The sequence below is a fragment of the Phyllobates terribilis genome, unplaced genomic scaffold (assembly GCF_046119375.1).
Source record: "Phyllobates terribilis strain yellow unplaced genomic scaffold, ASM4611937v1 Scaffold_9__5_contigs__length_417890890, whole genome shotgun sequence".
Lineage (NCBI taxonomy): Eukaryota > Metazoa > Chordata > Amphibia > Anura > Dendrobatidae > Phyllobates > Phyllobates terribilis.
In genome coordinates this window covers 65,201,130-65,218,795 of record NW_027362769.1, presented here as the reverse complement: position 1 = coordinate 65,218,795, position 17,666 = coordinate 65,201,130, and the positions used below count along the sequence as shown (strand labels likewise).

At 40.6% G+C, this 17,666-nt stretch overlaps 1 protein-coding gene across 1 annotated transcript in view; it reads left to right on the top strand.

The window, feature by feature from the left end:
* Positions 1-17,666, top strand: part of TSPEAR (thrombospondin type laminin G domain and EAR repeats) — a 251,202-nt gene that overhangs the window by 72,532 nt on the left and 161,004 nt on the right. Inside the window, exons 2-3 of the mRNA XM_073646543.1 lie at positions 13,893-14,110; positions 16,128-16,366. Coding sequence (XP_073502644.1) covers positions 13,893-14,110; positions 16,128-16,366 — 457 coding nt within the window. The remainder of the gene's footprint in view (positions 1-13,892; positions 14,111-16,127; positions 16,367-17,666) is intronic.

The window sequence follows — 17,666 nt, the reverse complement described above, 5'->3', positions numbered from 1 at the left end:
CGCTTAAATACTAACAGGCAGGTAGTTGCTAAGACAGGCAACAACCTGCCTGCTTTATTTGGCGCCAGAGAGGTCACCGACTGCATCTACTGGCGATTCAGCTGCTACATGTCAACAAAGCATCTCTTCTTCTTTCAGGCTGCTCTGTCAATGGGGTGTGACTGCCTACGTCATGTTGATTAACAGCCGGCCTTTCGCAATTAGGAATTTGGGAGCTGGCTGTCAATCAGCATGATGTTGGCAGTCACACTACATCAACATAGCAGAACAGAAGAGAAGCCGCTGCACTGTCAATGTGATGTCAGCAGAAGCAGCTGCATTGCTGGCAGGAGTGATCTGTGACCACTCTGTGCCGGCAGAAATTGGTGCCGGGCACCAAAGAAATAGTGCAAGTTTTTATGGTAAAATGAAAGACATCATGATGGAACTACATTATGGATAATGTGGTCTTTCAGGCAGACATTCGGATGACGTTGCAGGGTAAAAAAAGGCTAAAGAATGTTAAAATTTAGTATGTCCAATCTTTTGTTCTCAAGGGAGAACAGGAAACAACAATTTACTCTTCTGTGTACATTCTTGCAGTCAGCCAATCCGAGCATGCATGTGAATGACGAGGTTGGGAGGAGTAGCTGATAGCTGTTCTAGAAGTAGTTTGATTGTTCATTCATTCAGTTGCCTTATGAATATTACCTCTGTCCAAATTACCTATTAGCAGCTTCTAATCTTGCAGACATGGCACTCCCATGAATTATTTCACCCAATATGCAGAACTGTGTTTGTATATGTCATGGTTAAAAGGTGAGTGCAATTGTAGCAACAAAACACAATGGTGATGAGATGCCGATTACTCATAGCTGATGTCTTCACTGATTGCCTTGATGGTGTTATCTCTCCTCTCCATGAGGTCAAGACTGTCATAGAAACTTTGGATCAAATCTCAGTAGATCTTGACCATGGTGATCAATGGCAAGTTCCTCTGATCCTTGCCATTAGAACAGGAGGAAAGCCACAGGACTTCTTCCAAAATAAAAATGTAGCGCACTAGAATAAGACCCTTAATGGCTAACAATATGCCTTTTTACTGAAGACCTTAGGTGGCTAACACATAGGGCTCTTCAATGAAAATCTTACTATAGAATAGTTATCCACATTATATATAAAAAACACAATAAATAGAACATTTACTTTGTTATTGGCATATCAGGAGATCTGGACCACAAGAAACTCAAAATCCTCCCAGGACTCTGGGATCTCTATTAACTATTGCGTATACATTAGCTATAGAAATAATTGAAGTACTCCTGCAGTTAACTAATGTGGAAAAAGGCAGGTAGCATTTTTTCCTCAACAAACACAAGTCTAAAAGAAAACTTTGTCCCAAAGGACACATGGACACCATATGAACTAAGCATGTCTTAAAAGTAAAAGTAAATTATCAGATCACCCCAGGCCAGAGAAGGTAAAGATGTTATCTGCAACAGTTCAGTTGTTGGTACTTGCGTTTTATCACAACCTTTACTTGTAAAATGAAAGCATTACCTAACAGAATTACCTTTTCCCTTTTTACACTGGTGATTTTTTTTTACTAATATACAACCCCTGGCAAAAATTATGGAATCACCGGGCTCAGAGGATGTTCATTCAGTTGTTTAATGTTGTTGAAAAAAAGAAGATCACAAACATGGCACAAAACTAAAGTCACTTCAAATGGCAACTTCAGGGGTTTAAGAAACACTAAAAGAAATCGAGATTAAAAATGTGGTATTCAGTAAGGGTATTTTTTTTCAGACCAAGCAGAGGGAAAAATTATGGAATCACCCTGTAAATTTTCATTTCCAAAACTAACACCTGCATCAAATTAGATCTGCTCATTAGTCTGCATCTTAAAAGGAGTGATCACACCTTGGAGAGCTGTTGCACCAAGTGGACTGACATGAATCGTGGCTCCAACATGAGAGATGTCAATTGAAACAAAGGAGAAGATTATCAAACTCTTAAAAGAAGGTAAATCATCACTCAATGTTGCAAAAGATGTTGGTTGTTCACAATCAGTTGTGTCTAAAATCTGGACCAAATACAAACAACATGGGAAGGTTGTTAAAGGCAAACATACTGGTAGTCCAAGGAAGACATCAAAGAGTCAAGACCGGGAACTTAAAGCAATATGTCTCCAAAACAGGAAATGCACAACAAAACAAATGAGGAACGAATGGGAGGAAACTGGAGTCAATGTCTGTGACCAAACTTTAAGAAACCGCCTAAAGAAAATGGGATTTACATACAGAAAAGCTAAACATAAGCCATCATTAACACCTAAACAGAAAAAAAGCAATCGTGGACTATGGATGACTGGATGAAAGTCATATTCAGTGATGAATCGCGAATCTGCATTGGGCAAGGTGATGGTGCTGGAACTTTTGTTTGGTGCCGTTCCAATGAGATTTATAAAGATGACTGCATGAAGAGAACATGCAAATTTCCACAGTCATTGATGATATGGGGCGGCATTTCAGGTAAAGGCACTGGGGAGATGGCTGTCATTACATCTTCAATAAATGCCCAAGTTTACATTGATATTTTGGACAGTTTTCTTATTCCATCAATTGAAAGGATATTTGGGGATGATGACATCATTTTCCAAGATGATAATGCATCCTACCATAGAGCAAAAACTGTGAAAACATTCCTTGAAAGAAGACACATAAGGTCAATGTCATGGCCTGCAAATAGTCCGGATCTCAATCCAATTGAAAATCTTTGGTGGAAGTTGAAGAAAATGGTCCATGACAAGGCTCCAACCTGCAAAGCTGATCTGGCAACAGCAATCAGAGATTGATGAAGAGTACTGTTTGTCACTCATGAAGTTCATGCCTCAGAGACTGCAAGCTGTTTTTAAAGCCATAGGTGGTGCAACAAAATACTAGTGATGTATTGGAGTGTTCTTTTGTGTGTTTGTTTTTCATGATTTCATAATTTTTTCCTCAGAATTGAGTGATTCCATAATTTTTTCCCTCTGCTTGGTCTGAAAAAAATTACCCTTACTGACTACCACACTTTTAATCTTGATTTCTTTTAGTGTTTCTTAAAGCTCTAAAGTTGCCATTTGAAATGACTTTAGTTTTGTGCCATGTCTGTGATCTTCTTTTTTTCAACAACATTAAACAACTGAATGAACATCCTCCGAGCCCGGTGATTCCATAATTTTTGCCAGGGGTTGTATATTGTTTGTAAGGTGGCAGCTGAACATATCCTATATGGGAGATATGTGTCACTGAGGTGGTTAGCCTCGGTGATGTGAGCCAAAAAAAGCAGACTCCAGCACAGATAGTGCTGAGAAGTTTCTTAATGGGCCCGGATTTGGTTCTGGGCTTTAGGAACAGTCAAAACAGCTGGGTGGGACTGGCTGTTCCCATCCTCTCCTATCCAGGCTTTGCAGCCCTTTTAAAAGGCAGCTGAGTTTCCTAATTCACTGTACTTTGTGTGGGAGGAGGAAAGGACATTATGGAGTTGGTGAATCTCTGCCAGAGATTCAAAACTGACTTTAATCTGTTCTGGTGAGCACGAACTGCTATGTATTTGCTGGCGTAGGAACTGTTTATTTTCTGTTATAGTTTTGTCCAGGGGTGGATTAAGAGTAGCAAGGGCCCCGGGCAGTTTAGAAGGCGGGCCCCCCCCCTCACACACACACCTGATGTATCACATGTCACATGATCCCCTGTGATAGATCACGTGATAGTTCACGTGAAATTAATTAATTAACTTTTGTGCCTAGAAGAAGCTGTTTTGTTTTTTTGTAAGCACTGAAGTTTTATGAAAACAATAAAACGTCCCTTATTTGGACCAGAGACATTGCTTGTGTGAACACTAACGGCTGCCCAAGGGAGTGTGCAATCTCTACAATATATATACAAGAGTTTTATTAGACTTCCTCTTAGAACACAACACTTTAGCTGGTATGAGTAGCATAGTTTCTACTATCATGAAATAGTTGATATAATATGACTTGGGTTACTTTCATACTTATGTATTTGGGTCAGTGTTTTGCATTTATATTTGGAAGCCAAAACCAGAAGTGGCTCTAAGACACAGGAGAGGTGTAAAGACTATTGGGTCTCCTGACTTTAGCTAACAGCCTCATGGACATACATTGAAGGAAATAATTATTTGATCCCTTGCTGTTTTTGTAAGTTTGCCCACTGACAAAGACATGAACAGTCTATAATTTTAAGGGTAGGTTAATATTTACATTGAGAGATAGAATATCCCCCAAAAAATCAAGAAAATCACATTGTATATATTAGATAAATTTATTTGCATTTTGCAATGAGAAATAAGCATTTGATCCCTCTGGCAAACAACACTTAATACTTGGTGGCAAAACCCTTGTTGGCAAGCACAGCAGTCAAACATTGTTAGTAGTTGATGATGAGGTTTGCACACATGTCAGGAGGAATTTAGGTCCACTCCTCATTGCAGATCATCTCTAAATCATTACGATTTTGAGGCTGTCGCTTGGCAACTCGGAGCTTCAACTCCCTCCTTAAGTTTTCTATGGGATTAAGGTCTGCAGACTGGCTAGGCCCTCCATGACCTTACTGTGCTTCTTTTTGAGCCACTCCTTTGTTGCCTTGGCTGTATGTTTTGGGTCAATGTCTTGCTGGAAGACCCAGCCACGATCTATCTTCAATGCACTTACCGAGGGAAGGAGGTTGCTGGCCAAAATCTCGCAATACATGACCCCAGCCATCTTCCCTTCAGTATGGTGCAGCCGACATGTCCCCTTTGCAGAAAAGCACCTCTAAAGTATAATGGTTCCCCTACCATGCTTCACAGTTGGGACGATGTTATTAGAGTTGTACTCATCCTTCTTCTTAATCCACACACGGCGAGTTGAGATAATGCCAAAGAGCTCAATTTTTGTCTCATCTTACCACAGCACCTTCTCCCAATAACTCACAGAATCATCCAGGTATTCATTGGCAAACTTCAGACGGGCCTGCACATGTGCCTTCTTGAGCAGGCGGACCTTGCGGGCACTGCAGGATTTTAAACCTTTAAGGCGTACTGTGTTTCCAATGGTTTTCTTGGTGACTGTAGTCCCAGCTGCCTTGAAATCATTAACAAGTTCCCTCCATTTAGTTTTAGGCTGATCTCTCACCTGCTTCATGATCAAGGATACCCCAAGAGGTGAGATTTTGCATGGTGCCCCAGATCGATGTCGATTGACAGTCATTTTGTATTTTTTCCATTTTCTTACTATTGCATAAACAGTTGTCTCCTTCTCACCCAGCGTCTTACTTATGGTTTTGTAGCCCATTCCAGCTTTGTGCAGGTCTATGATCTTGTCCCTGACATCTTTAGAAAGCTCTTTGGTCTTGCCCATGTTGTAGAGGTTAGAGTCTGACTGATTTATTGAGTCTGTGGACAGGAGTCTTTTATACAGGTGACAGCTGTCTTTAATGCAGGTAACGAGTTGATTAGGAGCGTCTAACTGGTCTGTAGGAGTCAGAACTCATAATGGTTTGTAGGGGATAAAATACTTATTTCTCACTGCAAAATGCAAAAAAAATTATCTAATTTATACAATGAGATTTTCTTGATTTTTTTTTTGGATATTCTATCTCTCAATGTTAAAATTAACCTACCCTTAAAATTATAGACTGTTCATGTCTTTGTCAGTGGGCAAACTTACAAAAACAGCAAGGGATTAAATACTTGTTTCCTTCACCGTATTTGAGGCAGTTAGTTCAGCTCAGGAGACGCAGCGGTTGGGTCAAGTATTGCCCTCCATGCTCGGTCCATGTTTCGATGTGTGAAACTAGCCTTAATCCAGATCTATGTAATCACATATTTTATCAGGAAAGGGGTAAAATCTGTAGACAGAGCTTCTTTGCTGCTAAAGAGACCACATGGTAAGAATGATGACACATTATCTGGGACTTTTGTCTTTTTTCTTATTGGACCAGGAATTTGCAGTTCTACCTGGTGCTGATCTCTGCCAGCTTAGAAGAGTTAGAACCACTCCTGTCACTGATTCTTTGGCTTCTGTTGATGTCACATGGACAGAGGAGCTGTCTGCTCTGTAGACGAGGCATTTTTGCTGATGTCGTGCTGATTGACTGCTGGCTCCCCACTGCTTAACTAAAGGGAGCTGGTTGTCAATCAATAGGACATCAGCAGAGCAGGCCAAAAGAGGAAGAGCTGCTCTCTTGACGTGATGTCAAATGAAGCAGCAAAATGGCCGGCAGCGGTCCGTGACCGCTCTAAGCATGAAGAGATCGGCATCAGGCAGAACAGGCAGGTAGTTAGCAACTACTTGCTTGTAAGTTCTTAGCCCCATAACAAAAAAAGTCCCAGGTAAACCCTTTAAGTAGATAATAGACCAATCAGTGTTTTCATTTATGGATGACAGAAGAATTGAGCATGGAGTTTTTTGAAGTGCAGAGTTTTTGTAGTGCTGGTGAGGAGCCAGAAGAATCTTGACTTATTTTTGATCCTTATATTTCCCTGACACCACTGGACAATGAAAATTATTCTCCACTGACTTTAGGACTGCATATGAACAGTAGTGAACAATATCCTATTATTTTCTAACTTATTAAGAAAATATTGTATACAGAATTTTTAAATCCTAAATAAACCATGACATTGAGTCAGAATCAGGGTTTTGTATAGCCAGTTGTAAGTCTTGTATACATAAAAGACATATGTTGGAGGATCTTTGGTTCAGAGTATGGCAAGTCAACAGACACCATATGGCATAGTATGTGGAAGGCTGGCAGCTCTTAATAGAGATTCCATAGAAAGGTTTTGCACTCGCCACTCCATTTAGCAGGTCCCAGGGAAACCCTGGCCTTCATACTTTAATCCCTATACAGGAATCTGGATTTACCAGGGCCCCCCTGGGTTACGTCCATGGAGTGGCTGCTGGCCAGTGGAGCGAGCTGACAGGGAACTGTTGTAACAGTTCACGGTCAGATATAGACTTGTGAGGCAGAAAGTTAGTCAAAAATATGGGGCAAGGTTAGGAACTAAAAACCGTAAGATACAAGAAGCAGGGCAGCAGACCAGCATAAGTACCAATTTATAACTAGCAGCTTGGAACACACAGCTGGGAGTTTAAGTAGGGAGTGGCCAAGGTTCACAGGAGAGAGTTATCTACTCTGCAATAACGCAAGGATTCCCTGGCTGACAGGCACTACATGTCCCAACCACACTAATGTTAAACAGGAAACATCTGTATCCCCCAGCTTCATCTGCGGCACGCCTAACAACACAGGAAAAGGTTGTAGAAGACTCAGGCAGGAAGATAACAGCAGGTAACTAGGTCATCCAGATTTCACAGATTTATCTATTTTAACCCTTTTATTTGAAGAGAGTTATAATAAGTAATCCTTCCTCTTTCATGCCAATTATTTCTAATTTGTTAAAGCAGTGTTTGTTCCTGGCTAAAACAATCTTAATTTATCTTTAAACATTGATTATAAATTGATTCTCTAATATGTGTCACCTCTCATATTTGTATGTGGTGCAATATATATATATATATATATATATATATATATATATATATATATATATATTACAGACCAAAAGTTTGGACACACCTTCTAATTTAAAGATTTTTCTGTATTTTCATGACTATGAAAATTGTACATTCACGCTGAAGGCATCAAAACTATGAATTAACACATGTGGAATTATATACTTAACAAAAAAGTGTGAAACAACTGAAAATATGTCTTATATTCTAGGTTCTTCAAAGTAGCCACCTTTTGCTTTAATGACTGCTTTGCACACTCTTGGCATTCTCTTGATGAGCTTCAAGAGGTAGTCACCGGAAATGGTCTTCCAACAATCTTGAAGGAGTTCCCAGAGATGCTTAGCACTTGTTGGCCCTTTTGCCTTCAATCTGCGGTCCAGCTCACCCCAAACCATCTCGATTGGGTTCAGGTCTGGTGACTGTGGAGGCCAGGTCATCTGGCGTAGCACCCCATCACTCTCCTTCTTGGTCAAATAGCCCTTACACAGCCTGGAGGTGTGTTTGAGGTCATTGTCCTGTGGAAAAATAAATGATGGTCCAACTAAACACAAACCGGATGGAATAGCATGCCGCTGCAAGATGCTGTGGTAGCCATGCTGGTTCAGTATGCCTTCAATTTTGAATAAATCCCCAACAATGTCACCAGCAAAGCACCTCCACACCATCACACCTCCTCCTCCATGCTTCACGGTGGGAACCAGGCATGTAGAGTCCATCCGTTCACCTTTTCTGCGTCGCACAAAGACACGGTGGTTGGAACCAAAGATCTCAAATTTGGACTCATCAGACCAAAGCACAGATTTCCCCTGGTCTAATGTCCATTCCTTGTGTTCTTTAGCCCAAACAAGTCTCTTCTGCTTGTAGCCTGTCCTTAGCAGTGGTTTCCTATCAGCTATTTTACCATGAAGGCCTGCTGCACAAAGTCTCCTCTTAACAGTTGTTGTAGAGATGTGTCTGCTGCTAGACCTCTGTGTGGCATTGACCTGGTCTCTAATCTGAGCTGCTGTTAACCTGCGATTTCTGAGGCTGGTGACTCGGATAAACTTATCCTCAGAAGCAGAGGTGACTCTTGGTCTTCCTTTCCTGGGGCGGTCCTCATGTGAGCCAGTTTCTTTGTAGTGCTTGATGGTTTTTGCAACTGCACTTAGGGACACTTTCAAAGTTTGCCCAATTTTTCACACTGACTGACCTTCATTTCTTAAAGTAATGATGGCCACTCGTTTTTCTTTACTTAGCTGCTTTTTTCTTGCCATAATACAAATTCTAACACATGTTAATTCATAGTTTTGATGCCTTCAGTGTGAATGTACAATTTTCATAGTCATGAAAATACAGAAAAATCTTTAAATGAGAAGGTGTGTCCAAACTTTTGGTCTGTACTGTATATATATATATATATATATATATATATATATATATATATATATATATACACATATATATATATATAGTACAGACCAAAAGTTTGGACACACCTTCTCATTTAAAGATTTTTCTGTATTTTCATGACTATTTTCGAGATGGATTGGGGTGAGCTGGACCGCAGAGTGAAGGCAAAAGGGCCAACAAGTGCTAAGCATCTCTGGGAACTCCTTCAAGATTGTTGGAAGACCATTTCCGGTGACTACCTCTTGAAGCTCATCAAGAGAATGCCAAGAGTGTGCAAAGCAGTCATCAAAGCAAAAGGTGGCTACTTTGAAGAACCTAGAATATAAGACATATTTTCAGTTGTTTCACACTTTTTTGTTAAGTATATAATTCCACATGTGTTAATTCATAGTTTTGATGCCTTCAGTGTGAATGTACAATTTTCATAGTCATGAAAATATAGAAAAATCTTTAAATGAGGTGTGTCCAAATTTTTGGCCTGTACTGTATATATACTGTATGTTTCTGTAATTCAGTGTTAAATAGACTTCAATTTAAATTATTTCCTAAATGTCTCCTTTATTGTCCTTCAATAAAGAAAGAAAGAAAGAATAAAGCAGATCTACCCTATTCAGCAATTACAGTAATTGCCTGCACACTAGTATAAAGTTTCCCACAAACTCTTATAATTAAACTGGTTTGTGTCTTGCCCATTGGATTATTACAAGTCATCTGCATGTCCAACTTCCCAATATTAATGTGGATCAAAGTTGATATCTGGCATTGTTTGACTGAACAGTACAACGCTGCACAGAGCTGATAAGGCGGTGTCAGTCAGGTGTAGAGGAAGCCTGTGTCTGATGCCGGGTCTCTGTGCAGCTGGCGCTGGCTGGGGAACAGCTTCCTCCAGCATAACCACTTGTTTTTGTTTGGCTGGTTTGCAGCTGTCAGATCTTTGCCTGAATGTCGTTTATTTGATCAGCTGAAGACGCCTTGCATTTGTCACCGTTGATGGACAGCTAACATAATAGTTGCCGTGATTCACTTTTATCTGCAGCATGTTACTGTTAGAATACCACAGCGTTGTGCCCAGATATGTCTGGAAATAGTCAGAAAGCTTCCTAATGTCTTATCAGATTTCTTCATAATCATGTTACTAATTAAGGAAATTAATATTAATATCATCTTTGTATTCTTCATTAAAATAAGGGAAATAAGTATATACACATTTACAAGAACAAATTAAATTAACAATCGGACAAATGGAGAGTGAAGAGAACCTGTTGGCATGCAGAATCCTTATGGATCTGTAATATGGCCCTCTATATAACTCCCTCCATCTAAGGCTCCCTTCACACGTTCATATAAAAAAGGTACGCATGTCACCTTCCGTTTTTCCTATCTGTGTGGTTTAGAGTGATATCTGTATTTCATTCCTGGGCTATCCATGTATTGTATGTGTTTTTTACAGACCCACAGACTTGTACTGGCCCTTGTCATCCGTGCTGCCGGAAAAAAAATGGACATGTCTCCGTGTGTTTTACACAGACACACGGTTCGCGTAAAAACACGGACATGTGAGCAGCCCCATAACTTACAATGGGTACGTGTGGTATCCGTGAAAAAAATGGATGCCATGTACTGCAAACATGGACACGTGAAGATGGTCTAAAGGAGAACACCTCAACAAATTTTATTATTTTACAGATTTTGCTTAAGGCCGAGTAGTAAATTTTGCTTCAGGCGTCCGAGTATAGATTGCGATGTACAAATTGTCCACGGTTTTCCTGATTGAAACTCAACAGACTCACATGCATATAAGAATCTGTTGAGTTCATGTCAGAAGACCTAGGGTCAGTTTGTATATTGCAGCTCGAGATGTACAAATTGTGGAAAATGAATGTTCAAAATTGACCTAAAGCATCACATGCTGCATTATGACATACTTCCCTAAAGACTTTGCTTCTAGGTGAGAATTCAGAGCCTCAAAAATGTAACAAGATGTGCTTACATATCTGTATAGCCCCCCATATACCTTAGACTAATGTCGGTTGCACCCACCAATATTGACAAGACCGACATTCTAATGTGTATGGGGGTGCAGGTTGATTTTCAGGGAAGATGTCGATTTGGCATGTTGATTTTGAACTGGATATAAGCCACCGGCCGAGATATCTGTCTGTAGCCTTTTCATAGAGAACACAGGAGAGCTCGGCCGAACGTGCGCTCCGGTATTTGGCAGAACTGGCTGAGATGGCTGACGGCCGAATGATTGGCCAACAGCCATTTAATGTGTCTGGCAGTCTTAATAGGAACTCCGTGTGCTGCTGTGCATGTACCTTTAGGTGGTAATCTCTAGGCCTGTGATACAGAAAATTTGTTTAGTGCTTTAAAGTAATTTTTCCATCTTATAGAATGATGGCATATTGCTAGGATATGGTGTCACTTTATTATCAAAGGGGGTCCATCGTTTGGGATCTCTACTGATCTTGTGAATGAAGGGGTTGCAGGGTTGGTTGCACATAAATGGGTGGCCATAAGGGCTGCTGTGCCGAGTATTGCCCTGTTCAATTAAGTGATGGCACATCCTAGTGATCATTTTACAAGATCGGAATAACCCATCACCTATACAGGGCAAAATACATATATAAAAGTACAATGTTGTTTGATATTGAAATCTTTGTACTGTATGTCTGGTAGATCATTTTAAAGGGGTTGACCCTCAAAGAAAGTACATTTTCATGGAGAGATCTTGGAATAAAAATAAGTTCCACAATTGGATGTGTTAAAAACATGTTCCTTAGCTGAAATAGCCCCTGCTATGTACTATGTAATGGCTGTGTCTGATCGTGCAGAAGCAAACCAGATCTCTTGGGCAGGGGGGATTCAAAAGAAAGTATACAGACAGGACAGCAGGAAATCACAGCTGATTCTTTCTGTGAGGAAAAACGTGTTTGGGTATGTGCACACGATGCAGAAATGAAGCAGAAAATTTCTGCATCATTTCTGCATCTCCCTGGCAGAAAAAACGCATGCAGATTGTGCATGCGTTTTTAGTGCGGAATACATGCGGATTCACATGCGTTTCCACATGCGTTTCCGCATGTGGATTGACAAGCGCTTTCAAGGCGATTTTAGCATCACTTGGAAAGTGCTTGACAACTAGGTCACACTATATAAATCCATGCAACCGACATGGATTTATATAGTGTGACCCGAGAGAGTGGTAAAAATAAAAAATAAATGTATGCTTTACCCTCCGATGGTCCGCGCTGTCCTACTCAATCCGTTCTCCCTCGCCGGCAACTTTGAATTGAAAGACCTGCCAACGTCAGTGTCACGTGACCCGTCACATGACTCTGACGTCAGCGCAGGTCCTTCAACTCACTGCAAAGTGCCGGGAACCAAGCAGGAGCGGTGCGCGGGCCGCCAGAAGGTAATTATACATTTATTTTTTATTTTATTCTTTTTTTACAGGTTTTTTAATGGTACCTGGGTGTGAATGAGACTCTCCTCTCCTCCACACCCAGGTATCATCCGCACATTAGAACGCGCCAATAGCGCAAGTACAAATGCAGTCTTGCGGAATTGGCGCGTTCTAATGCAAGTCAATGGCGGCGAAAACGCCGCATTTCCGCAAAATTAATTAACATGCTGCGGATTTTTGAGCGCAGCGTTTACGCTGCGGAAAAATCCGCATCATGGGCACAGCACATGCGGATTTCAATTGGGGAACATTGCTGCCCTTCTACCATGCGTTTTTAATGCGTTTCCGCGGCGTTTACGCAACTGCAAAAACGCCGCGGAAACGCATTAAAAACGCATCGTGTGAACTCAGCCTTTAGCTGAGTAAACGCTGCGCTCAAAAATCCGCAGCATGTCAATTAATTTTGCGGAAACGCGGCGTTTTCACCGCCATTGACTTGCATTAGAACGCGCCAATTCCGCAAGACTGCATTTGTACTTGCGCTATTGGCGCGTTCTAATGTGCGGATGGTACCCGGGTGTGGAGGAGAGGAGACTCTCCTCCACACCCAGGTACCATTAAAAAAGCTGTAAAAAAAGAATAAAATAAAAAATAAATGTATACTTACCTTCTGGCGGCCCGCACTGCGCTCCTGCTTGGTTCCCGGCACTTTGCAGTGAGTTGAAGGATCTGCGCTGACATCAGAGTCATGTGACGGGTCACGTGACGCTGATGTCGGCAGGTCTTTCAATTCAAAGTTGCCGGTGAGGGAGAACGGATTGAGCAGGACAGCGCGGACCATCGGAGGGTAAAGTATACATTTATTTTTTATTTTTAGCACTCTCTCGGGTCACACTATATAAATCCATGTCGGTTGCATGGATTTATATAGTGTGACCTAGTTGTCAAGCACTTTCCAAGTGATGCTAAAATCGCCTGGAAAGTGCTTGTCAATCCACATGCGGAAACGCATGTGGAAACGCATGTGAGTCCGCATGTATTCCGCACTAAAAACGCATGCACAATCTGCATGCGTTTTTTCTGCCAGGGAGATGCAGAAATGATGCAGAAATTTTCTGCTTCATTTCTGCATCGTGTGCACATACCCTTAAAAACAAGGTGCAAATGCTTTACCTCACAGGAAGAATCACGTGCTATCTCCTGCTGTCCTGTCTGTATACTTTCTTTTGCTTCCTCCCCTGCCCAGGAGATGTGGTATGATCAGACCATGTTCCTGTACGGTCAGACACAGCCATTACACAGTATACAGCAGGGGCTATTTCAGCACAAGAACATTTTTTAATACATCCAATTGTGTAACTTATTTTTATTCCAAGATTTAATAATTAAAATGTACTTTTCTCATGCGATAACCCCTTTGAGCATAAAAAATACCATGGACTATGTGTCTCCAAATAAATAATTTATTTTAGGATTAATAGATGTGCCTATAACAGCGTCACGCTTGGATAGAATAATTTGCATGAAAGTCTTATTGTCTTAATTTCGCCACAGATCTTCGACCACTGGACATATTGTCAGAAGTCATCTCCCCCAACAAGTCCTTAGCAGGGTTACGGATGGTACAGTCTCAGGGAGCCCGTGGGTTTCGTCTTTCTGCAATACCACATGCACTTAGTTTTCCATCATCACGTCTCTTCAAAAACTGTCATCTCTTTCCAGAGGAGTTTTCCCTTGTTGTCACTCTAAAGATCCCCAGTCTTCCACCCAAGGTAATTCACTGTGATCATTTTTTTATGTTGTTATAAAATATTATTTTTTTGTTTATTCTGATATACATCTCCAAATCCTCTGCATTGGTGTAGATATAAAACACAACATGCCAGCTACCTGCAATCACCACTAGAAGCAATATAGCAGTTTACTACATACTGGTATATATCTGGACGCAGTGCACTCTCATACCTGCTACCATGTTTGGACAAAAGTAAGACCTACCCCAAAAATAAGTCTTAGCGTGACTTTAGAGGATTTTTGGAGTGTGTTTGAAATATAAGACCTTCTCCAAAAATAAGACCTAGTTACAGTTTGGGCCGGTGTTAGGAGGGAGGATGGCAAACAGGGCAATTGCTTAGGGCCCCCACTTTCTTATGGGCCTCCAGCATTTCTATCCTGAGGTTAAGAATGTTGGAGGGCCTTTAATGACATGACAGCCATGTGTCCATGATGTCACCAAGGTCTTTTAATTGTAGGAGTCTAGAGGGATTGAAGAGGAGACAGGCTGGTATGTACCATGTATCCAGTGTGTGTATATACATGTGTATGTATGTGCAGTGTATATACATGTATATGTGCAGTGTGTGTGTATACACGTGTATGTGCAGTGTGTGTGTATATACATGTGTATGAGCAGTGTGTGTATATATATATATGTGTATGTGCAGTGTGTGTATATACATGTGTATGTATGTGCTGTGTGTATATACATGTGTATGTGCAGTGTGTGTGTATATACACATGTATGTGCAGTGTGTGTGTGTATATACATGTGTATGTGCAGTGTGTGTATATACCATGTATCCAGTGTGTGTATATAGATGTGTATGTATGTGCTGTGTATATACATGTATATGTGCAGTGTGTGTGTGTATACACGTGTATGTCCAGTGTGTGTGTATATTCATGTGTATGAGCAGTGTGTGTATATATACATGTGTATGTGCAGTGTGTGTATATACATGTGTATGTATGTGCTGTGTGTGTATATACATATGTATGTCCAATGTGTGTGTATACACGTGTATGTGCAATGTGTGTGTGTATATACATGTGTATGTGCAGTGTGTGTATATATACATGTGTATGTGCAGTGTGTGTATATACCATGTATCCAGTGTGTGTATATACATGTGTATGTATGTGCTGTGTATATACATGTATATGTGCAGAGTGTGTGTGTATACATGTGTATATGCGTGTGTGTGTATATACATGTGTATGTACAGTGTGTGTATATATACATGTGTATGTGCAGTGTGTGTATATACATGTGTATGTATGTGCTGTGTGTGTATATACATATGTATGTCCAATGTGTGTGTATACACGTGTATGTGCAATGTGTGTGTGTATATACATGTGTATGTGCAGTGTGTGTATATATACATGTGTATGTGCAGTGTGTGTATATACCATGTATCCAGTGTGTGTATATACATGTGTATGTATGTGCTGTGTATATACATGTGTATGTGCAGTGTGTGTGTGTATACATGTGTATATGCGTGTGTGTGTATATACATGTGTATGTACAGTGTGTGTATATACCATGTATCCAGTGTGTGTATATACATGTGTATGTATGTGCAGTGTATATACATGTATATGTGCAGTGTGTGTGTATATATACATGTGTATGTGCAGTGTGTGTGTGTATACATGTGTATATGCGTGTGTGTGTATATACATGTGTATGTGCAGTGTGTGTGTATATACATGTGTATGTGAGTGTCTGTGTGTGATGACATGATTATATTGCATAAATGTTGATTTTTAATTCAAGAATAAATGTGCATTGTTATTCATGGAAAAAAATAAGACATCCCCTGAAAATAAGCCCTAACCCATCTTTCGGAGCAAAAATAATATAAGATCCTGTCTTTTTTTGGGGGAAACACGGTAATAGCGGCTGTTCTTATAATAACATTTACTATGTAATTAACCCTATAGTCTGTACATAGTTCAGATCCATTTATCATCCAACCTGTTTGTTTTTCTTTTTTATTGTAGAAGAATGAGTACCCCTTTACTGTGATAACAGAGGGAAGAGGACATATTCTTCTTGGCCTGAGATACTCAGAAAACAAACTTCACTTCTTATTCTGGAATGTGGAAAACTCCCAAGAATGGCAGACTAAAGTAACCTTTCGTGGCATCTCCTTGGCCGATGATCGCTGGCACACTTTTGTTTTAGCTGTATCTGGTATTTCTGTTTCTCTCTCCATTGACTGCAGTATCCCTGTGGAAATGTGAGTCAGATGTAAAGTAATCTGCCAGCTTTATCTGAATACTCATAACCTTTAAGTTTCTTGCAAAACATTTCCTAAATTCTCTTTGACCGTGCGATACCCTTAAATTCTTGTTTACCGACGAAGCTCATCTAAAGCTTCCCTGTGAATTGTGATGAGCTATTATCGGTTATATGAAAAGCGGACCATTAATGTAATCACAACATGCTGCACATCTCTAAAGCTTATCTATCTCTTTTCTACTGGAAACTCATTTGGATTTTCTTTTTACCCTACCTGATTCTTTGCATGGCGCATCCATAGGTGCACCTCTGCGTTCTATTATCAGGGCCCCCTCCATGTTCCTGATAAACAAAAATGTGAAATGTTTTTTTCAAGCTATTGAAATGTTGAATTTGTATCTGATAATAACAATGGTGGTGACTATTGAATATCTGGAAATGTGCACAGAACAAAAACAGACAAATAATTCTCTATTTACAGACTACACTGGAGAGATGGATGCACATGCCAGCTTCCTTCGTTCATCGCAACCACTGCTTGCAGTTTTCAGAACGCCTATAGAATTGAATACCGCGGACTACTTCTCCACTAACAGCAGAGCGTGACAGGACCCATTCCTTTAAGGCGTATTCTCAAGTTTAAAAGTTATTCCCTATCCATGGGATAGGAGATGCATTCCTGACTGCTGGGGTTCAACCACTGGGACCCCCATTGATCCCAAGAACCGAGGCTCTGAAGCGCCCTGTGTGAATACATTGGTCGATCATGTGTACTGCTACTCCATTTATTCTTATAGGAGTGTCAAAGACCAGTCGAGCACATCGCTCACCTGTGTCTGGCGATCCCATTAATGGAGTGCCAGTGAACATGATTGACCTTTGCTCTATTCACACGCTTTAGAGCCCCAGTTCTTGGAATTGGTGGTGACCCAGTGATCAGACCCCCAGCAGTCGTGAAGTTATCCCCTTTCCAAGGATAGGGGAAACCCTTCAACTTTGAGAACACCCCTTTACTTAGTTGTGGGGTTCATTTGTGGGATAAATATTATTAGTGAATAAGTTATAAATCTCCAAGATGGGAAAACTCCTTTAATAAACAATGAAGCTCTTCAATTTTTGGAATTCCTATACAAATTGCTGGAGACATATGTGCATTAGTGGCCACATCTCCAAGCCAATTCACCTCTTCATGTCTAATTGTCCAACAAGGGGCAACGCCAACAGATGAACAAACACACCCAGCAATTTTCGGATCTCTCATATAAATTGGGATGGGACTCGAATTGGACAAATATTCA